A 24449-nucleotide genomic window follows, 5' to 3' on the forward strand; every position below is an offset into this window, starting at 1 on the left:
GTTATGAATATACACGTGAGACGTATAAATTGATATACAAATTCTTATACTTTTATTTAAATACTAGATGAATTTTATAACTGCTAAGTCCCATATATTATTTTTATAAAACTTAATATTAAGTTTAAATAGAAACCTATATCCATGGTTATATAATTTCATATATGTGTATAAGTTTATTTATTTAGTTTAACGAGCTATTCAAGTTTATTTGTTCAATTGATCTTATATATATTAAACAAATATAAATAAATTTTTAATAAATTGAATATTAAATTAAATTTTAAAGACCGAAATAACTATTTTTAACTAATAACATAATATATTTTTTCAAAGATTTTAAGATTCAGAAAATTCGGCTTTAGTTTTTTAAATTTCACATGTGCATGTCCCAATTTCATAAACTTTTCTTAATATATGATTCATCTTCTCGATTTATTTAGATGATTGATAAATTTTTTTATAGGATCGGGAATTCATCGTCTCAAAATTAATCGACCTAATTTGAATATCTTATGAAAAAAGAAAATTCCGCTTTCGCAAGGAATTTCTGCTTGGGAAATTTTGCCAAACTGAATTTTCCATTGGGATTTATTCCAGGATACCACTAGTGTATTCTCTTCCCTATTTCCATTTGGATCGCTACTTCGTCGACTCTCCACTCGTCCAAACCTAGCGAGTCCCTCTTCCGTACTTCCATCTAGCTTTCGCCTAGACTTTCTCCCTTATCTCCGAACCCTAACTCTAACAACCTGCGGAAGTTCACCCACTAGGGTTCCGCTTACCATGCCGTCCATCCTCGTCCCTGGCAAGATCCACCGCCTGGAGCTCGAGAATTTCAAATCCTACAATGGAAGGCAGACCATCGGCCCCTTCTCCGACTTCACCGCCATCATCGGCCCCAACGGCTCCGGCAAGTCCAACCTCATGGACGCTATCAGCTTCGTGCTTGGTGTCCGCTCTGCCCACCTCCGTGGATCCCAGCTCAAGGACCTCATATACGCTTTCGATGACAGCGATAAGGAGAAGAAGGGGAGGAGCGCCTTCGTCCGTCTCGTCTATCTCATGGCGAACGGGGCGGAACTCCAGTTCACTCGGGCCATCACTAGTGCTGGCAGCAGCGAGTACCGGATCGATGGACGCGCCGTGGGATGGGATGAGTATAATGCGAAGCTCAAATCGATTGGCATCCTAGTGAAGGCACGAAACTTCCTCGTCTTTCAGGTACGGTTTCTAATCTAAAGTTTTGAATCTTGTTCTGTTTTGCTCGCTTTGTTTTGAGGTTGAATTATGTTAAGCTCTAAATTAGGGTTTTATAAATTAGGAATCTATGCTAAGCTCCATGTTGTCTAAAACCGTTAGATATCTGCCTTAACTATCCTGTCATTTTAATTTTTTTTTTTGCCTTAACTCACAGCCTTTTAGTTTTATTTTTAATAATTTAACCTTAATTTTGTCCTAATTATAGCATGCAAATAACATATACTAACGTGTTTTTATCTTAAAATATAATTGGTTATTTCACCTAATACTACATAATAGCTCTAATATTAATTATAACATTGTATTTTTTGTCACATAATTGGGGCTGCTAGATATTCCTTCTTCACTAAAGCCCATCACAATTTTTGCCTCAGTTTATTCTCCTTCCAATAACTCTTTTCTAAAGTTTCATGATATGAATCATTAGCATAAGCATAATTCCGTTATAATTTGAAAATATTATATATCACCTTTTTTCTTATGAGTAGGTACTAAACAACTTTTTTTTTCCTTTCCTGAGCATTTTCTTGATTCCCAAAATTTGTTAAATGGCATAGATGACTAAATATATGTTGGTCTCCTAATGTCTTTCAAACTTCACTAAGAATATCATCCTGATCTGTTTTTGCATAACTTCATTTTCTTCAAATTTTCTTTGAGCCATTAAATTCAAAATATAATTACTAAATTCATCATAATTGTTGATCTCTAAAATCTAGTTCTCTTGGGAATGCTTATTACATACTCAACAAAAGTATATATATATATATATAATTTTTAAAAGCTTTACTTGATTGCTTGCCATCAATAAAAATCTTTTGATTTTCATCATATATACATTGAAAATTTCCTAAGTCTTGAATAAGGGTAAAAAGGATGACATTGATGTGTCAAAGAGCACAATTTTGATAGGGTATTCTTTTTTATTTCATTTGTGGTGTGTCGAAAGCCAATATGTGTCAAAGAGCACAATTTTGATAGGGTATTCTTTTTTATTTCATCTGTGGTGTGTCGAAAGCCAATATGTTGTGTCTTGTGGTGCATTAATCTTAAAGTGATAGATGAACACAGAGATTTATTAAAGTTTCTCGTGACAATCAGTAGACTGAAATAACACAAGAATAACCAGTGAAATAATACAAGAATAACCCCTATACTCTACTACCTTTGAGTGTAATGTGCTCCCTTTGCCTTGAGCTTGGTTTGGATAAGGTGCTTATTATGGTTTATGATACCTAATTAGGAATTGACATTGAAGCTAGGTGTGGCTACTTCCTTCATGGAGGCACTAACATCTCAAGTCTTTGCCGCTGGTAGTTAAGTCACTATGGGTTCGCTTGTTCCTCTACCCATCTTCTACTAAATGAACCTCAAATTTGTTGTGTGACAATATTGATTCACAAGAAATGTTATAAACATTTCTAGTGTGGCTATTATGTAGTTGTTTACTATGTTGGGTGGTTCCAAGTGGTGGCTGACACAAATATCAAGGCCATCAATAAATTACCAATTTTGCTTAAGCATTTTAAGGCCAAAGGCCTAGTAAAGATATATTTTCTTTATTAGGTGGCCCCTTTCTCTGCTAACATAGTTACTCAGTGTCATATCATGTAGCTAAGTCTTTTGTGATCTCTTCAAATGGAGCACAATTGGATATGCCAGTCAACCGCCTTGTGTTATAACTTATAAACGGTCACTAGAATTGCAAAAGCATTGTTATGTTCCTCCATAATTTACATTCAATATATTCTATGTAGAGGAATACATAGAGTTGAACATAGTAAAATAAGAAGTTGAAAGATTTCAATAAAATTGTTCATTTGGAAATTTCCCTATATTATAGGTTCTCTTTGGTGCAACAATAAGGCTTTTATGCTTGTTACTAAATTTGTTGGAAATGATATAAAATCAAGTTCTATTATTTTGATTAGAGGTTGACTTGATCATCAAAAGGAGAAATAGGCCAAAAATTAGACTACATTCTAGGAAATGAAATTTCCATGGAAGAGAAGAAATGAAATGCTTTCATAAAAATTCTCATAGAATTGAGAATGAAGATTTCATTATATATATGCTAGATCATGAATTAGTAACTATATCCGCTTATTTAGAAATTCCTATTGTTTTAGTTTGGAATTCACAAAATCTCTAGGAATTGGATAAAACCTTATTCTATGATGCTTTCATAAGATTTATCTGTCCTATTCATATGCAATCCCCCTAGAGGTCTTTCTTATGCTTATGAAATCCCCCTAGAGGGCTTAGTTGATCATCATTGATGTTTTATCCTTCTTTTCCTTTAATTTGTTTCAAGAAAGATATCATTTGATTTTTTTCCCCAATAAAGAAGTATAAATCTGTGTCTATATAGATCATGATTTGACAAAAATGTGTCTCGTTGGGGCAGTGCGGTGGTTGAGGCATGAAGTGTTGCCACATGAGGTCTTGAGGTTGAAACTCGGCGTGTCTGAGCATGCCTTCCCCCATGCCTTGGCCACCTGCACTAATGACTAGTAGCCATCCGTGATTTACCTCCTCCGTGTTGGCCTAGGGACGGGTTGGCGGGGGCGTTGGGGTGAGCGAATCGCCTTTTGCCACATGATTTAACAAAAATGTGCGAAATCTATATTTGCCTTGGACTTTTTTAACATATGATATCACCACTCTCTTTTGCAACATCTACTAATTCAAAACTTAATTTGAAAGTTATATTTTAACTTGGACGGTTTCGTGATGTCTCTAATAACCAATGGATGGCAGGAGCTTTTCTTGTGTAGATCTTAATTCAATAGGAACTTAACGAGTCAATCTGCCTACACATCTTACTTTTATTGTATATCAGGAGTTGCTTTATATATTGCTTGACATAGAATAGACAATGGAGATGTTTCTGTCTTTTGTCAAACTTTTCCATAACTTGATAGAAAAGTTGATATGCATTTTTTTTTCTATTTTTCAAAATATGGCTAACCATAACATGATAACTTTCTTTTTTAGAATATGGTTAATTAACATGTTTATTAATTGACTACGATAAATTAGTTTTCATTTTGCAGTATTTTCAACATCTCGACATGACATGGGTGTGAAAAAGGTTCAAGAATTAGTCTTCCTTTTTTAAGGACAAACCAATTACTTATTTTATCTTTTAACCCTATATTGTCGGGTGAATCTCAAAAAATATGAAAGATCTTCCTCCAAGCACCAGTTCGGGGTTTGTCATCATTTGCACTATGCCTAAAATTGATTATTTAGATCCTCGCGGAGTTGTGCTACTCAGACTTAGATATGAGTATCTAAAAAGGTGTGGATCCTAGTGTCTGATATAATTACTAATTATTTTAAAAAACTTTTACATGTGATCAATAGAAATATCAAATTCACCAGAGTGTTGGTGTCTGGGTGTCCATATTTGACATGGATGTAGAGGGAGGTGGATGAAGAACCCAAGTGTTAAGTCCAAAGAACACCTTGGCTATGATCATGAGACACTTCCATTTAGGAACCTTCCCATTGCTTGTCGCCCTTGGCTACTGGAGGCATAGGGTGATGTGTAAGGCCTCTCTTGGGCACATGGATTTGGATCATCTCCTTAATTCTAGTTCCCTTAATTATAGATTTGAGAGCCTGTTCACATGTCTTGTAATATATCCTCTTTTTCTACTCTTACACCACCAACAAGTTCTACTAATGTTGCAACAACTAATAAGTTGGTTAAGGGCATTACTAATATTTCTCTTTCATCTTTGTTGCTTTTATCCTCAATGTTTTATATCCCTAGTTTCTATTGAATTTGCTGTCCATAAGAAAACACACCAACCAAATCACTGCTGTCACATTTGTTACCATTTAGATTCAAAGTTTCTATTTCTTGGGCTCTCTCTTTGCTAAGAGCAATGATTACTAGACCACCACAATCAAGGCTCACAATGGCAATGATGTTGCAACAACTGGAAGGACAATTTAGTGCAGCTCCACTGTTGGCGAGTTTTTCAGTGCCACTCTAAATTTGTTCAAGGGAAGAACAGGACATCTTTGATCCAATCTTGATCCAGATTGATTAGTTGTGGGCACAAATATCACTCTAAAACTCTGACATTTGTGATGTGGTGGAAGTGTGGTGGGCCTATAACTCACAGGTTCTAAGATGGAAACCTGACTTTGATACCATGACTAACTATTTATCCCCAAAACTGAAACTATTATGAAAGTATTTATTTATATAATGGAGTATCACACTTGTCCATGTAGGACTAACTAGTGTTGGAGTATTTATCTTCAACAACTAAAACTAGAGTATGCATACGTACATGATGTTTTGTCTCTCACATTCTCCAACTCTAATGTTACTCTTCTATGTTTATACTCTCAGATTCTCCAACTCCGGTGTTACTCTTCTATGTTATTGTTGGTGCTTTAATTGATGCATTTGCTTTTCCTCTCTCCTCTCCTTTTAGTTTCATCTCTTTCTTGTGGATGGCAAAAATTAAATGATGAGTAATGGGAAGAGAATTTTTCTATCTGGATGATATTGTGATTCTCGTATTTTTATTCCCTCTCATTTTGATATTTTAGTGGTTAGTCTCCTCCTCATGACCCACAAATGAAATCGAAAGGTCATTTATGAGAAGAGAAATCTTCCTATATCTATTGTAATAATACCAATGAATTTATGTCAGCATGGGCGACATAGTACATTTACCATTGTCGTGTCAGCAACTTTAATTGAGTTTTTCTCATGCCATCCGATACCAGACACTAAAAACTTACCTTGAGATTGTATTTTTGTATTACTTCTTTTGGCACTAATGTGTCAGATGTGATCTTGACACATTTGTCAAAAACAATATGTACACTTGGATAAATACTTGTAATTATTTTATGGGATTTGACTGGCATCTTCTACTTTGGTTACCCTTTCCCATTGTTGACATTTATGCACTTTTCACATGATTAGCAACATAATGCTATCACTATAAAATATTTCCTTTGTTACTCTTTTATCTTGAACTTGTTATTCACTGCAATAATTATTTTAGAAAAAGAACACTGGTTTCATCTTGCAAGCGTGTTTAGCTCTAGCACTAGTGTGTAGGTTATGATTATTTTTGTGATTATACATTCACAAGCTGTGACAGGGTGATGTTGAGTCAATTGCCTCAAAGAATCCTAAAGAACTTACTGCTCTGCTTGAACAAATTTCTGGATCTGATGAGCTTAAGAAAGATTATGAGGATTTGGAGGAGCAGAAAGCTCAGGCTGAAGAAAAATCAGCACTTGTTTATCAGGAAAAGAGAACAATCGTGATGGAGCGAAAGCAAAAGAAAGCACAAAAGGAAGAGGCAGAGAAACACATGCTTCTACAAGAAGAGCTGGTGCGTGTAATTGTATTTGTATCTTTGTTCCTTTTTCTTTCGTCTTATGGTTGTAGTTGTCTTCAATATCACCTGAGTCCTTGAGGCTTAAGTCTTAACCTGAAAGTTGCTCTTTTTCTAGATCATTAGTACCTATTTATGTGCCTTTTAATTTAATTGTTATTTGTTCAATTATTCAATGATGGAGAATAATTATGACTTAAAGAATTACGACTCTTATTCAATGTGGTGGAGTAGCTAGCCCTACCTAGTGGGATAAAGCTTGGTTGTTGTTGTATTTAACGTGGATTATTCCCAATTGGATGCCGTAGATAGCCCCCTCTACCTGTATATGTATTGTTAGTCAACACACGACCTTTTACATTTGTGTATGTTTATATATTAACAAAACTACATTTAAAACTTTCACATGATGAATATGAGTGTGAAGCTTTGGTTCCGAGTGACAGTGTTCAATTTTGACACGAGTACGAAGGGTGTAGATGAAGAATTTAAGTATCAAAGAGTTTGTCACTATAACATTGTTTCTAAAAAAGATATCTAGATACAATTTATAATTATATGCTTGCTAGAAAATTTTTATGCTATCCTAATTAGCCATAAAAAGTGGGTAACGTGAGATGGAGCAAAACAATCAAGTTGTTTATGATCAGGATAAGCTTTCAAGTGTTGAGCCATGCTGATTGACACTTGTAGAGTTTACCGTTTCATCAACTACTGGTACACAAAACACTTGGCATAGAAACCTTGGGAAAGAAAAGGGGGAAAGTAGAAAAGAAAGAGAAAAATGCTTGGAGAAAAGGGAGAGAATAGAAAAATATAACTTAATTAAATAATTATAAAATGTCTGACCTTATGAAATACAATTAACCTAATTAAATATAGTTGAACTAAACTCTTCTATATCTAACCTGTTTAGTTTGGTTTAAACCCACTTGATCCAAATTATCATATCTATTTGATAAGATCTATTTAACCCTAAAGCAACTATAAACCTAAAATATTAATTTGATTTATCCTCATTAGTTATTTGAAAAATTTTAAAATTAATTTAAAATAAAAAAATTGAATAGGATAAAGTTTCATATCTAATATTGTTTTATGTTCCAACTTTTGTAATGGTGACACCCAGAGTAATTATTTGAGCAAGCAATTAGTAGCTAGGGGTCAATATTACATGTTGAGTATGTTGTCCTCCTTTATGTTTTCGTTCAGGTTTAATTTAAGTGTGAACAAATAACTAACATTCAACATTCCATTTTGATTAAATGAAAAATAATTTAATTTAATTATTTTTTCCACACATTTTAGTTCAGATAAAATTAATTTTTAAAAAACAAATTTTGAATTTGAATGTGATTTATCAAAGAAAAATTTGAACCTAACATTTTCAAATTTAATTGAGTCAAGCTCAAATCCAGTTTTGTATATTTACTTTTTAGAAATTTAGATATAATATTATACATCTTAAAGTTTAATTTTTTTTAATCTCTTTATTTTTTGTCCATCCGATAATTATAGTTACAGGAATAAACAAATCAAATTAAAGTTAAAGGATAAAATTTTAAATATTTTTAATGCTCCTAAGTGTATTTTTATTTAGGGTTTTATCAAAAGAATATATTGTGATATTGAATGCTCTATTAAATGTTTGTAAATAAATTTTGAACACTTTTACATAAATTAATAAAGGTATCTCAATCCAAACAAAACTACATCATCAACAAAATTACATTATTAAAAATTGAATAAATTAGTGTGAATTATTATGAAATGAAATAAATATAACTAAAAGATAAAAATTAAAGGTAAAGGATACAAACATTTATAATTCTAAAATCGGAGCCATCAAAATAATGAACAAAAGAACAAATATGTATTAACAATATAATTAATTATTAACTAAACAATTAATTATAATTACAAATTATGCATATTAAGTAAAATTAATTATGCTACTAATAATAATTCAATTAAATTAAATAAGTATTAAAATTATATTGGCATGATACAATAGAATACTAAAACCTTATCATTCTGGTCAAACACCAAACTTCGATACGACTCTAAATTTTAAATCTTAGGGATGCCATTTTTTTTAATAGACATGCACCGGATTGGGAGGGCTAGCGAGTTTACTTGGCTCGGAAAGGGCTGTATGGTCATGCATGACTTCACGCCAACCTGGTACTCATGAAGGGTAAGCTTGGTTATATAGAAAATGCTAGTAGTTGAGGGTTTGAATTTGATCACTTGTAAATGGTGTGCAAATTGCAAACTCATGCAGTTTGAGCCTTAAATATAAATCTATAAATGCAACCATGACTAGAAATGGCCCTAAATTACATTTTTGGCCTACATGTGGTAAAAATATAAAATGGATGCCAACAAGTGCCTATTTTGTGGCATAAAACTTATCAAATATTAGTATGATGCTGTTACTCTTTATTAGGAAATATTGAATTAATTATAAAGATAAAAAACTAGTAATTAGCTATGTTTAAAGATCAATTGTATGATCTCCCTTGATTAGAATTTGATGTCCTGAGGATCCAAAATGGTACTTATTGTCCAGAAATGTCCCTTGATTGGAAACAAACCTAATGGTGGTTCTGCCATCTCACAGACAACTCTTAGTAAATATCATGATGCAGATTAGGCCTTTTATGAGACTTACTGCAGCGACTTGGCATAAGAATGAATCCGCTCATTAATGATGTTAGACCCAATTGCCATAAGCATACATGAATAGATATCATTTCATTCATCCTAGGCCTATAATGTACAAACCCTTTCATTAGTTCATAATTTCAAGTCGGATTATGCAAGGGAGTCAAGTCTACTTAGAAAGAGTTGATAAATTTTAAAGAAGCCATCTAAAGAAGTAATTGAATTATAAATGACATAATTCAGAAACAATCAACAAATTCAAAAAGACCGAAGCAGTTCTTATTTTCACAAAATTTAACAGTGAAATGATTTGAGAGGAATAGTACATTCAGTTGCAGTTGCTTGTTGATCTTGGTTTTAGCACAAAGATAGGATTTACTGAATTTTAAAAGTAAGCCATGACAAGTCTTAACTTGTTGGTCTCATGGAGTATTATGTAAATACACTAAGGAGTGATTACATAGGAGACAAAAAGGTGACTTTCAGATAAGACAGTGACGTTTGAATATACTTGATCCCAAAAACTAAATAAACAATTATCCATATTAATTTACTACCAATCCCAGAAAAAAAAACCAGTTCAAAAGTAACGAACCACATTGCAATAATTATTAACATCTTAGAACTGGGATTCATAATTCAAATGATTCTCTTTTCTGCGTCAAATGATCAATCTGGAGTTGATAGGCGCAGGGTGCCACTTTCATCATCATTCTTTTGTTGGAGGTCTATATAATTTTCATCCAGTCCTAGCAGAAATTTTTTTGCTCATTGTTACAGGAAAATCCAAGCAACAGATGAATTAGTTGTTCAATAAAAACAGCGAAATGCTTGTTCAGTGTATTTCTGCATTTGCCAATTGTTTGCCAATTTTTGTTTGTTTCGTGATTAAATAAGATGTACTTACTATGCACATTGCAGAAATCTTTGAAGATAGAACATTTCCTATGGCAACTTTTCAATATTGAAAATGAGATGGAAAAAATCTCTGATGAACTTGATAAAGAAAAGAAAAAGTTGGAGGAAGTTCTCTCATTACAGAAGGAGTGTGACTCTGAGGCAGACATGAAAAAGAAAGAACAAGCTGGCTATCTCAAAGAGCTGTCCATACGGGAAAAGAAAATTGCAAAGTTGAAACTTGAGCTTGATAAGAAGGTATGTTTAGTCTGCTGGTCATATATTCTTTCCTAATTAATTTGCTATATTGTCAAGTTGTATATTGTATACTTAAAATTTTCACATCTTTCTCAGCAACCAGAACTTCTGAAATTGAAGGAGGAAAAATCTCGCATTAATTCAAAGATTAAAAGCAGCTTAAAAGAGTTGGAGAAAAAGAAAAAAGATCAAAGGAAGCATGCAGAGGAAATAGTTAAGCTGCAGAAGGATCTGCAAGATATCACTGAAGCTATTCATGAGCTCAATGAGCAGGGTAAGCAGGGTTTTGGAAAACTTCAACTAGCAGATGATGAACTAAGTGAATATCACAGAATGTAAGCCGACCCTTTAGTTCTAGTAACTTTTACTGCCTCTACTCTTATGTTTGGCATCCGATTTGATATGAATTTTTCTTGGCAATGAAGTGATATGTGGTGTGGTTGATTATATATATATATATATATATATATAAAGCAAAGTGAATGATGAGAATTCTGTTCATGTTAGGATTGCAGAAAGAGTTTCAAATTTCTGTCACTTACAATTGAAAATCATATTTCCATAATCAAATCTTTAAATCTCATTCTAAGTTGGAGTTTTGGTGGTTAATCAAAATGAGACAATTTGGGTTCCATTCCAAAGTGTCGATGCATGGTTCTGCTAGTGAATTATATAGTTAGGGGAGCAAGGAGATGAAAAGGAATAGAGGACTATTGCATATGTAGAGGCAAAGTTTCAAGTATCATCCATGTTGGAGTTTGTAATAGTACTGGTTTAACATTGTACAAATGTGCATTAAAGCATGCAAACACTTATCCAACGTATTTATGCTATTTGGCTCCTTGATCACTATGAAATCAAGCTATTTTCTATTGTAGAATTTTCCCTCTACTTAGACATGTGTTTGTGTAGCCCTGCTTAACTCCCACAAAGTGCCTAATGTTTACATTGGTTTAGCCCTGCATATATCGGTCAATGCAATGGTTCACGAAATTGATAGGTAATCTTAGCCATATTAATGAACAAATACTAAAATTTTAAATATTATATCAAATACACAATTAACATCAAATGTAACAAAAAAGTATTTTTTTATTGATATAATATAATAAAAATGTTTTATTATTTTAATTATCTATATATTAATTATATGTATATTTATAAATTATTTATTAATAATATGATATGATAGTTTTATATAATATATCTATGTGTATGTATATATATGAAGGGGAGCCTCGGTGCAATGGTGAAGTTGTTGTTGTGTGACCTTGTGGTCACGGGTTCGTGTGGCGGAAACAACCTCTTGCAATGCACGGTAAGCACATATAATATACCCAATGTGGTATGCCCCTTTCCAGATTTTGTATTAGTGGGAGCTTCGTGCACTAGGTTGCCCTTTATCTATGTGTGCATGTTGTGAGAAGCAAGGGTAGATAAGTCTTTTTATCTTTTGTTAATAAGTTGATGCTTAGGGTTGTGTGGCTATATAAGCATATGTAATTCTCCTGAAATATGATGAATATTAAAAACTCTTTATTTCAACATGGTATTAGAGCAAAGTTCCAATCCCTAACCCTAACCCTAGCCGTCGGCGCATCTTCTTCCTCTTTGCCCTAGCGCCGACCAAGCTTTCCTCTTCCTTTCTTCATCGCGATCTCCTGGCGCCGACCAAGCTTTCTTCCCTTCTCTCTGCCACGTGCAGATCTTCTTCCCGAAGGTGCCCACAAGGTTGCCACCGCCCCAACTTCACCGGCAAAGTTGCAGTGATCTGCTGGTCATCGGAGAGCAGCAGCTTCTTCAAACTGCTGTGAATTCCTGCACTTCACCTTCTCTCGAATTCTTTTTCTTCAGCCCAGTCTACTGCCGCTGCCCCTTCCAGAAAATTTTTAATGGCGGACAACGCTAGCGAAACCTCGGGGATTTCTGCGAACCCTATGTCTTCTTCAGAACAGGTACAACCAGTTTTCACAATGGCAGGTACTGGAGGGTCCGGTCTTCAGATAGTATCAGAAAAATTGTCTGAGACAAATTATGCATCTTGGGCAGTTGCTGTTGAACTTTATGTCGAAGGCCATGATAAACTTGATATTCTTCATGGCACTAAAGTGAAACCAGATGAAAAGGATCCTAGTTTTCGCACTTGGCGACGTGACAATATTCAATTAATGACTTGGATGCTTAACTCTGTTAATTCTGGCATCAAACAAGTCATTCTTCATAACAAAACAGCGTACGACATGTGGAAGACACTGGAGCAGATGTATGGACGTAGACATGATATGCTGCGTACTTATCAGATCAGCAGTCAAATTTTCAAACTTGAACAAGGTTCTATGTCAGTCACCAACTATTTTGCTACTCTGAAGGGACTGTGGGATGAGTTTGACTACTACCGGATGGAAAATTGGAGTTCCACTGATGATCATCAGAGATATTTAAAGCTTCTGGAAAAAGACAGAATTATTAAATTTTTAGATGGACTTACTGCAGAGTTTGAGAGTTTAAAAGGGCAAATTCTTGGTCTTGATCCTACTCCTCTAGAACAGGTTTACTACAAAATTCTAAGCGAAGAAGGTAGAAAAAGGACCATGAACAACAAGGGGATTTCCACTCGAGGTCCTCCGATTGGGGAGACCTCTGTCTTTATTGGTTCTGCAAACAAGTTTCGGCCTGGGGGAACTAAAAGACAAGGGGATAGATTTTGTCGGCACTGCAAGAGAGCTAATCATGATTCAGATTTCTGTTGGGAAAAATATCCGGAAAAGAAACCTGAAAAATTTAAGCACAATGCTAAGAAGGCTCCTAATAGTAGTAATATTGCTATCCAAAAGTTAGAAAGTGAAGAGACTATTGGTTCCTCTGTGTCCGCTATCACGGGATTGTCTTCTACTGATATTGTTAACCTTTAGCATCTTCTCTCTCGGCTTCAGGCTTCATCTTCGGCCTCTACTCCTGCAGATTCTACTCCATTTCAAGCGCACACAGGTATCCGTGGCCTGAGATTAAGTGTTACTGGTCCAGTTCTTACAGCCCTTGGGTCATTGATTCAGGAGCTACGGATCACATGACAAATGCTGCTAACTCCTTTATTTCTTATTCTTTACCCTCTGGGCAGGAGAAGGTGATCATTGCAGATGGAACCAAAGCCACTGTTGCTGGCAAAGGTTCCATAAAACTTACAGATCATTTTTTCCTATCCTCTGCACTTCACGTTCCTTCCGTCTCTATTAATTTACTTTCTGTTAGTAGCATTACTAAACAACTACACTGCTCCGTAACATTTTTCCCTGATCATTGTGTCTTCCAGGATCTCGAGACCAAGCAGACGATTGAGACTGGCCGTGAAGTAGGGGGTCTTTATTATTATCAGCTTGAAACAACATCTGCTCTGAAATCTGCAGCCAAGTGTTTGGGAACTAAGCATCAAGAAATTCTTTTATGACATTCTCGGTTGGGACATTTGTCTTTTCAGTCTTTGAAAATTTTATTCCCTAGTCTGTTCCTTTCTGTTTCTCTTCAGTCATTTCAATGTGAAATCTGTCAGTTATCCAAACATTGAAGAACACATTTTTCTGAGTCTTTAAAGAAGAGTTTGTCTCCATTTGATCTTGTTCATTAGGATGTGTGGGGGCCCTTTCCTGTGACTTCTTTGGATGACTATCGATATTTTCTATCTTTTATTGATGACTACACCCACTGTACATGGCTGTATTTGATGAAAACCAGGGAAGAAGTTCCTCGTCTCATTCAAAATTTTTGTAGAATGGTTGAAACCCAATTTAACTCAAAGGTGAAGATTCTTCGTTCTGACAATGCCCGTGAGTACTTTGCACAGTCTCTAAATACTTTTCTTGAAGACTCAGGAATTCTTCATGAGTCATCTTGTCCCTACACACCACAACAAAATGGAGTGGCCGAGAGAAAGAATCGTCATATTCTTGAAACAGCCCGTGCACTTTTATTTCAACGTCACTTACCCAAATATTTTTGGGCTGATGCTGTTCTTGCCGCTGCTTATCTCATCAATCGATTGCCATCTAAAGGTCTCGGGAACCGGTGTCCTCTCACTATTCTTCATCCTAGCGTAGAGTTGTTCTCCCTTACACCTCGGGTTTTTGGTTCACTTTGTTTTATACATGTTCTTGGTCCCAAATCCTCTAAACTTGATCCTCGTTCTATACGAGGAGTTTTTATAGGGTATTCCACTTGCCAGAAAGGCTACAAGTGCTTTGATCCTATTACTAGGACGTGATATATCTTGAAGGATGTTACTTTCTTTGAGTCTGAGTCTTATTATTCTCCTCAGTCTCATCCTCAGGGGGAGAATATTACCTCTTCCTTTGTGCCTCAAGTGGTCGTTCCTCAAGTTCCTCAAGTGGTTTCTTCTCCTATTCCACTGGATGTCATAGAAAATAGAAAAGATGCTCCATCACTGGGAGCACAGTCTTCACCAGATATTATTACTTATAAACGACGAAGACACAAGCAAGAACCTCCTATTGATCGGCTGGTTGAATCGGATGCTCTGGCTCCTGATCCTGTGAAGCAGTTATCCTCATCAGTTGAGCCAACCGCACCTCTAAATATGAACGAGCTGGACCTTCCGGTTGCTGTTAGAAAAGGTGTCATGTCATGTACTCAACATCCTATCTCCAACCATGTTTCATACTCTCGTTTGTCTCCTTCATATCATGCATTTGTTTCACAATTATCAAACCATGCTATACCTTCTTCCTATTATGAAGCTGTAAGGGATTCAAGGTGGCAGGAAGCAATGAACGAAGAAATGGAGGCTCTTAACAGAAATGGTACTTGGGAATTAGTTGATCCCCCAAAGGGGAAGAACTTGGTTGGTTCTAAATGGGTCTATGCTATCAAGTATAACTCAGAGGGTGAAGTGATTAGATATAAAGCCAGATTTGTTGCCAAGGGATTCACCCAAACATATGGGGTAGATTACTTGGAAACTTTCGCACCAGTTGCAAAGTTGAACTCGGTCAAGGTAATTCTTTCTCTTGTTGCTCAATATGATTAGCCTCTATTTCAGTTAGATGTTAAAAATGCCTTCTTGAATGGTGACCTTTATGAAGAAGTATACATGTTGCCACCACTTGGAATTGAAACAAAAGGAAAGGTTTGCAAGCTAAGAAAAGCTTTGTATGGGCTTAAACAATCTCCCAGAGCATGGTTTGATAGGTTTTGCAAAGTCATGATATTGTTTGGTTTTAAACAAGGGAATGCTGATCATACACTCTTTATAAAAAGGAAAAAGGACAGCACTACCATTCTTTTGGTTTATGTTGATGATATGATAGTTACAGGGGATGATGAGATAGAAATCCAGGCTCTTAAGTCCAAGTTAACATCATAATTTGAAATTAAAGACCTTGGATCATTGAAGTACTTCCTGGGTATTGAAGTCGCTCGATCAAAGGAAGGAATCTATGTATGTCAGAGAAAATATGTGTTGGACTTACTCAAGGAGACAGGGAAGCTGGGTTCTCGGCCAGCGTCTACTCCTATAGAAGTAAATCATGATCTTACTAGTTCTAGTGGGGAAGATCTTACAAGTTTGGAAAAGGGAACGCATCAAAGGCTGGTTGGAAAATTACTCTATTTATCAATGACTAGGCCTGACATCACCTATGCTGTTAGTGTAGTAAGCTAGTACATGCATGCTCCTAAAACTATCCACATGAAGGTTGTTGACAGGATTCTAAGGTACTTGAAATCATGTCCTGGAAAAGGCTTGCTGTTTAAAGGAGGTGGTGATCTGAAGGTGGAATGCTATTCTGATGCAGACTGGACTGGTTCTCGAGATGATAGAAGGTCCACTTCTGACTATTGCACTTTTTTGGGAGGAAACTTGGTAACTTGGAGGAGTAAGAAATAAAATGTTTGTGCATGGTCCAGTGCTGAAGCTGAATATCGAGCCATGGCACATGGTCTTGCAGAGATGTTGTGGCTGAGTTTTCTGTTGACAGACATATGATTAAAGGTTGAATTACCTCTCAGGTTGTATTGCGACAACAAGGCAGCAATCAATATTGCAAATAATCCAGTACAACATGACCGGACTAAACACATTGAGATTGACCGTCACTTTATTCGGGAGAGACTTGATTCTGGAGAGCTATGTCTGCCTTATGTTAAGTCTGAGGATCAACTTGCTGATATGTTTACAAAAGTTATACCCCAAGTTGTGTTTGACTCTTCTCTTAGCAAGTTAAACATGTTTGATATATATGTTCAACTTGAGGTGGAGTGTTGTGAGAAGCAAGGGTAGATAAGTCTTTTTATCTTTTGTTAATAAGTTGATGCTTAGGGTTGTGTGGCTATATAAGCATATGTAATTCTCCTGAAATATGATGAATATTAAAAACTCTTTATTTCAACAGTACACACACACATAAGTGTATATAAAGTGTGACACCATGGCCAGACTATCTAAATAAATTGGTAGTACATATTAGTGTCTTTATATAGCAAAAATACATTTTTCCTCATAGTTAATTATTTGATATTGTTTTCATTTTTCTTTATTTCCTAATTTTTTAATATTATTTTTAATTGCAATAACATGAATCTGATACAACCAATACTGAAGTGTTTTGCTTGGTTGGACTCATTACTGATACTAAGAACTGGGAGATTTACCTTCCATTTTTGGTGTAAAGGCTGAACTTCTTGCTTCAGAATTATGTTCAGGATAGATGGAACAGGCTGTATTTGGTTTTCAACATAAACATTATGTTAGTCTCATTACAATTTTTTTATTAGAATAATGTTTGTTGTTTTGTTAGAATGTGTCTTTCATATGCCATATGCCAAGAATAATAGGAAGATCTGCCTTGTTGCTACTATTGTTTTGATTATGGATTCAGATTTAGTTTTCTGATCCTCTTTATAGGAAGATCTGCCTTGTTGCTACTAAATGGACTATGATTCAGTCCCCACGAGGGTATCCAGTTGGTTAGAGGGTTGCAGATTTACTACAATAGGGCAGGGATCAAATCCCGACCTCGGGAAAAACTCCTCTCACCTCCTAGCTACTTGGCGGTCAGCTATAAGCTGACCTGTGATTTACCTCCCTTCACATGACCTGGGGACGGGCTGTGAGGGGCGCTTGGGGTGAGCATAATAACCTTTTGCTACAATGAATATTCATAATCAAGGGAAAATATTTAAAATATGTATATTGACGACAAACGTATACCCAACAAAGTATGTTAGTCATTCCATCCAATTCATAATCCACAGAAAAATATGACAAGTATACAATGAAAAACATATAATGCAACAATAGTAATATCTAAATGTTTTACTTGCGTGCTAGTGCAAAGCTTAGTGTTACACAATAATAGGATTTAGTTTTTGGCTAGAAAAAATCATCAAAAGTTTATTTTTTGAGTTCTTGATCATCAAATGAACAAACTAATTAGTTTATTTATATATTTATTTTTTCAATCCTCAGACATGCACCTAGCCCTCCAGAAGGCTCCTGAAACTATCTAAAGTAGCCACATATTAGTATACAATTCAATCCCTTGACTAAAACACCTAAGTACTGTTAATAACATAAGCTAAAATTGTTTATGCCTTCACCTGACCATACTTTACAGTTATAGATGATTGCTATTGGGATTTTTTTCACTATACTGCATAAATATGTGACTGTAAATGAACTTTGACAAGCTTACAAATAAAAATGTCCATGAATGCTAATGTACTTAGTTTGCTCAAGCATGTTGATTTATCTTATTGAGCTTAAAAAAATATTCTAGCTTGTTTCTTTTTTTGTTATTTTTATACTATATGAACATAAACAAGTTGAGTATCAATCTTGTTCTTCAAAGTTTGCTTATTTGCAGTACTAGTTGCGAAGTCATTCATTAGAGATTACAACTGTATCATCTCAATTGCTAGGCATTTGTTTCAAATTTTAAATACCCAGTTGAACTCTAGTAATTCATGTTGTGGGGCTAAGGCAACAAACATATGATTTTCTTTCTGGCTTGATATGCTTGGCTCTTGTTGATTAAGTTTTCTTGTCACTATATATGTGGTTCTTGATGCTACAGTAAGGAAGAGGCGGGAATGAAGACTGCTAAATTAAGAGATGAAAAAGATGTTCAAGATAGGCAATTACATGCAAACATAGAGGTGGAACAGAATTTGGAAGAAAATCTTCAGCAGTTGCTTAATCGAGAAAGAGAGCTGTCCTCTCAAGAGGATGATTCCCATAAAAGATTAAAGCAATTATCCGATTCAGTTACAGGGTATAAGAAGGAGCTTGAAAAGCTTAAGAAGGAACTGAGTAAGATTACAAAAGATCGCCAGAGTTCAGGGTTAGTAGATAGCCTGCATTTCTAAAGTTGAGCTTTTTGTATTCTGGTTCCTTTGGAGATTTAACATGGATTAAAATTCTAAACACTTACTCTCTATAAATTCCTCGTGATGTTACTTCATGTCTCATGCTGTCTTCCATTTCTATTTGCTCAGGTCAAAATATCAGAGTCTAAAACAGAAACTTGATGAAGTAGATCTTCAATTACGTGAGCTAAAAGCTGATAAGCATGAAAGTGAGCGAGATGCTCGGCTCTCTGAAACTGTTCAGAGTCTCAAAAGGCTTTTTTCTGGGGTTCATGGTCGTATGACTGAACTTTGCCGTCCCTCACAGAAGAAATATAACCTCGCTGTCACGGTTGCTATGGGTAAATTTATGGATGCTGTGGTGGTTGAAGATGAGAATACAGGAAAAGAGTGTATCAAGGTATTTCCTATGGAAGGTTAATATTCTATTTAGAATTTCTTTGCTGTCTTTTCTGGTCTCAACTATTGAGTAAATACATTTCTTATGGCTAAGCTACCAGTTCCCTTTAAAAAAACTAGGTTTCTAAATCATAGTCTATTTGGTAAAGACTTCTGATGAATAAAATTGTTAAAGACCTATAGTATTCTGTCATGTTTCATCGAGTAATTGTGTATTCTTGTATGACCACTGTTTTTATTATTATTATTATTATATATTTTTTATAATACACATTTCATTGTTAAATCTTTAATAGCTAAATGCTAATCCTTGCTTAACAGTCATGATGCTTTAGGACCAGGGTACTCTGGAATGTAATTGAAATAGGAAAAGTATTCTATTTTTTAGGATATTATCCTTCTAATTTATTTTGTGTCACATATAGGTAGAATATCAACTTTTGAACAAAACATTTCTCAATTTATCTAATACACAGAGGTCGATATTTATAGGCTGCAATCCAATTCCTGAAGAGACTGAATTACCAAAAACCATAGGTTCTGAGGAGTGGCTGGTTATGCTGAAGTCATTGCTCGAGATGTATAATCAAAACTTGGATTGCTATGTTATCCAATGTGCTTATTTTTCTTATGTATTATGCCTCATGATTGTGAAAATTTAATATACCCCTCACATTCCACTCTCTGGCAATCCTTCATACGAATCACGTCTATCTTCTCCTTTGTGTAACCACTCTCTGCACCAATCAGTGTGCTTTGATGTGAGCTTCCTCATTTAGCCTATGATGAACTGCGAATGTCATTCATGTCTAGCCCACGTTGTTGTCTCATCTTCGACGTCATCCCTCCTGCCGATGTTTTTCTTTTGGCCTTCGTTATTTGTTTGAGCATTGCACATTGTATTTGAGCCACCACTTTCATCCAACTTTGCACGCTGCAAGATCCATCTGCCGATTCCTCCACTTTCTCCGATCTATCTATTTGTCTCAATCCGTGCGATTTGTCTTTGCCAATGCTCCTCCTTTGATTTGTAACTTTCTTTAGTTGTTGCATGATGTGGCAGCCATCTTGTATGTATACGATGAAAGGGCTTCACGTTGCTCTTTATCATCTACAGATATTGTCCTTCCGTTTCTAGTTGTCGGTCAAAGGTTGGAAGCAATGCCAACATCGTGAACTTCTTTGCTTGCATAAGCTTATGTCTCATGCATTATCTTTGCAAGCAAGCCCTTGCATGCATGTTATTTCATGCATCTTGAGTCTGCTTTCCTTATCTTTCTAAGTGCATCATTCCACAGATTTCAAGCCTATGTGACCAATCTCTTTATGTGCTTCATTCCACAGATCTCAAGCGAATAAGCCCTACTTCGCATGTGTGTCATTCCACAAATTTTATCTCTCCTCTCTCTGTTGCATCATTTCGCGAACGCATCTGTCCTCTCTCTGCATGCATCATTGTACAAACATTTGAAGTTGGATACATCATCTCTTGGCGTGCGTCATTCCAAAACATATCAGTTGAATAGTCGAATGTATTTGTAACAAGTTAGTCTCCATAGTATATTCGAACCAAGTTGAGGTGAAGTGTTAGAGAGAGTACATATGTAAGGGGGTCAAGAACTTACTTAATATCTCCTATGCATCAGTAATCAATAAAAGTAGAGGGCTTTTTAGGATTTCTTGAGAAGGAAGAAGCCAATGTTTTTTCCCCTTAACAATGATGTTGCAACAATAGGATAAACCATGTGCCTATCTGACCAACATCATGAGGTTGCATGCTTCTGTTTGCTTTTTTAGAATCTTTAAACTAATCATGCCAATTTTAGAAAGAAACTGAAAACGCTGTTTTGTGTTGCTGTTGGTACCAAGGTGCCACATCTTGTTACGGTTCACTTTTTTTTTGCTGTAGCACAGCATGATTTCTCAATTGATACAATTTGAAGGTACTGAAATTTAAGGCGCTGAGAGATAACACATCAATGATATGATAGGCAATGCTCTTGATGTTGATTTACATACAGACTACAAGAGACGATGAAAGTTACGTATCAACACGAATCAAACTCCAATACTCAAAGCATAAATAAAGAGTTAAAGCAAGTACCGATATTCATTTAAAATTAACATATAAAAATAAAAGAGGAACTACAATATAAAACAAAATCTAACTACTATAAATCTGCAGAAAATGCAAAGTGTTCTCATTGCGGCCCCTAGCACCTAGTTAAATTCTTGGCAATGCCTCACACTTGGTTAAACTTCAATAACCAACAAACCTTAAATTGGACCAGTCCATTGAATAGGTTTGATCTGGTTCAACTTTGGCTCATCCATAAAACATCTATTTGAAGTTCAACTCAAGTCCAGATTGGAAGCCGATGTTGCATCTTGCCCTATAGAAGTCTAATTAAACCCCAAATTGAATCCAAACAAACTCTGATCAACCCCAAATGAGCTTTTAAATTTCCAGTAAGATCGTTGTTGATGCAAATTTCAGTAATTTACTGATTCACTCCCCACTCCCCCAATATCAATTAATAGACAAAAAAAAAAATCAGAAAATAACACCCATGCACACACTTATCTCATGCTTAAGAAAAAGAAATGCTTGAGTATTTTCTTGACAGTCAGTGTCCAAGAGATCCATTGTCTTTCCATTCCTTTACTAATTATTATTGAACTTAACCAACCCTTCATCAATTAAATCTAAATTGTGTCTAAACCAATTTTATTATATATATATATATATAGAGCAAACCAGATCCAACTTGAACTAATCCTGTTTTAATCATAATCCACATTGGTTCAAAATCAGAATTAATCCCAAATCAATCCTAAATCACATTTAGGTCAGCTATCACTTACATACACAATGTAAAACTTAGTTATAACTTGTATCATGAAATATTTTATTTATTAATCTGACAAAGAATGGGTGGTCAAAATATTCTGTCTTATGTGACTGTTGTGTACAAAAATATAACATTGCAGAGATGAGAAAATGGATGTGCAGAGCTACAAGAAAGGATAAAATAAAAATATCAATATCTAAGAGCTCCAAGGGATAATAAAATCAGAGTGAATACTAGATTGAAATGGTCAAAAATCACTAGTTATAGTTGGAATAAAAGCTATACCTATCAGAGTGTAAGGTGCAATAGATAGGTTGAGACCAAAGAAAACATTAGTAAATGTAATAAAAAATCTAAGCATGCAGAATATTCGAGATAGAAAACTTTGAGACTTCCATGATCAGAAAACTCATAGGGCACCAATTGCAACTGCAAGTTTTCGAACGCAACGACAAAGCTTCCTCGACCTATCGAAGATGATAACGAAGTTTTGATGACTTGTTCGAGCTTCAATGATCTGTTCGAGATGACAATGGAACTTCTACTACTTTCGAGATAATGATGAAGCTTTCACAAGATGTCCGACATGACCATGAAGCTTCCATGATGTTTCTGAGTTCCAGTCTTCCACATGCTGCCGAGATGTTGCTGCAAGTTTCCACAAGGCGACTGTGTGATGAAGTTAGGCCATTAGAGTTTTCTGTGTTTCCATTCTTCTGATCTTCCTTTTCTTTCTGCTCTCCAATTTCTTCCCTGCATTTTGATGTTTTCGGTAACAAAACATCTTGTTTTGGCCAAGTGTAAAATCCCAACTTGAAACGAGATTGCAAACCTTGGTTTTCATAGAGTTCATGAAGAGATAAAATTTATGTGCCAATCTCAGATCTCAAATAGTTGTGACAAACATGACTTTGTCATGATCATGATTAAGAACGAATCATAATGCATCATTATTATGGTTTTGTAGATCTTATGTTATCTGATACACCAAACACACTTTATTTTTCTCCTTTTTTTTAAAGTTCTTTGATGATTTGGATCCAATTATCCTATCAATATGACAAATACGATTAGGCTTTTTGATTATTCTATTGGTACTATTTTTTCACAACCTAGTTTAAGATCTATTGCTTTTTTTGCTTTAGGTATGGAGTTTAAAGAAGAATAATATACCAAGTGTTATTCTTAGATTAACTGACATTTCTTTTGATATTAGTATTTGAAGGAGCAACGACTCCCTCCCCAGACATTCATCCCTTTGCAGTCAATCCGTGTGAAGCCAATAACCGAGAAATTGCGTAATCTAGGCGGAACTGCACAGTTGGTCTTTGATGTGATACAATATCCTATTTGTTGAAAAACTTTAAATTGAATTTATCTTTTGCAATTCAATAGCAAAAATGTATAGTTATACTTTTGTGATGATAGATCAATATCTTTTCTTTACCTGTGACATTTTATTATCATTTATTCATTCCCTCGTGATGAAACACTATCTTTACATATATGGTCAGAGCAACAATAAAATTGATATTTTTGGTGAATCCCCACCTGTCGTTTTTTTTTCCAATCTGTTATGTAGTTGCACATCCTATTAATATATTTCATATTAAATATGCAGTTTTATTTAGTTTTGTCAAGGATGTGCATTAGTCTGGTGTTGTCTTCCTCCTTTTTCTTTCTTTCTGTCTTTTTTTATTGCATGTTAAGAAATTAAGCACATTCCATCATTCAATTGTTTCTGAATTTTCTTTCTCTTTCGCTTTTGATTGGGTTAACCATTTTTTTTTAAAAATTAGTAGTAAGCTAATTCATGATTTCTTCTCGATACTAAGGCTTTTCCATTTCTGTTTTGTAATCTTTATTGTTGCAGAAAAAGCTGTTCATGTATCTTATTTTTTGCACAAAACAAACTAGTAAGTTAATACATTATTTCTTCTTAATGTTAGGGCTTTGCCATTGCTGTTTTATAATTTATTATTGGCACAGAAGAAAGCAGTCCATTGTGTCTTATTTTTGGCCAAAATAAATTAATAAATTGCATCAGATATTCTTGCTTTTTCTTCTATTCATTTTCTTAGTGTGCATATAGATGTGGTTTACGGATTCTCAGAAATGTCCATTTAAATCTATTTTCTGCTGGTCATTTCGAACCTGAACTAGTCATCTGTTCCTTTAACATTTTCACATTTGATCGATCCTTGGAGAAAGCCATCTTGTATGCTGTTGGGAATACTCTTGTATGTGATAAGCTTGATGAAGCTAAAGCTTTAAGCTGGACAGGAGAGAGGTATAAGGGTAAGTGCTTCATGTATCTGATGATATGATTCCTACTCACTGTGCTGTATAATTATGTTGT

General features: G+C 35.0%; 1 protein-coding gene across 1 annotated transcript in view; it reads left to right on the forward strand.

Moving 5' to 3' along the window:
* Window positions 1-621: 621 nt before the first annotated feature.
* LOC121993270 (structural maintenance of chromosomes protein 1-like) overlaps window positions 622-24449 on the forward strand; it is a 35244-nt gene continuing 11416 nt past the window's right edge. Inside the window, exons 1-8 of the mRNA XM_042547998.1 lie at window positions 622-1224; window positions 6402-6638; window positions 10230-10463; window positions 10560-10798; window positions 18548-18814; window positions 18969-19239; window positions 23307-23431; window positions 24279-24388. Coding sequence (XP_042403932.1) covers window positions 787-1224; window positions 6402-6638; window positions 10230-10463; window positions 10560-10798; window positions 18548-18814; window positions 18969-19239; window positions 23307-23431; window positions 24279-24388 — 1921 coding nt within the window. The 5' untranslated portion in view covers window positions 622-786. The remainder of the gene's footprint in view (window positions 1225-6401; window positions 6639-10229; window positions 10464-10559; window positions 10799-18547; window positions 18815-18968; window positions 19240-23306; window positions 23432-24278; window positions 24389-24449) is intronic.

Source organism: Zingiber officinale, chromosome 6B (genome assembly GCF_018446385.1).
Source record: "Zingiber officinale cultivar Zhangliang chromosome 6B, Zo_v1.1, whole genome shotgun sequence".
In the NCBI taxonomy this organism is placed as follows: Eukaryota; Viridiplantae; Streptophyta; class Magnoliopsida; order Zingiberales; family Zingiberaceae; genus Zingiber; species Zingiber officinale.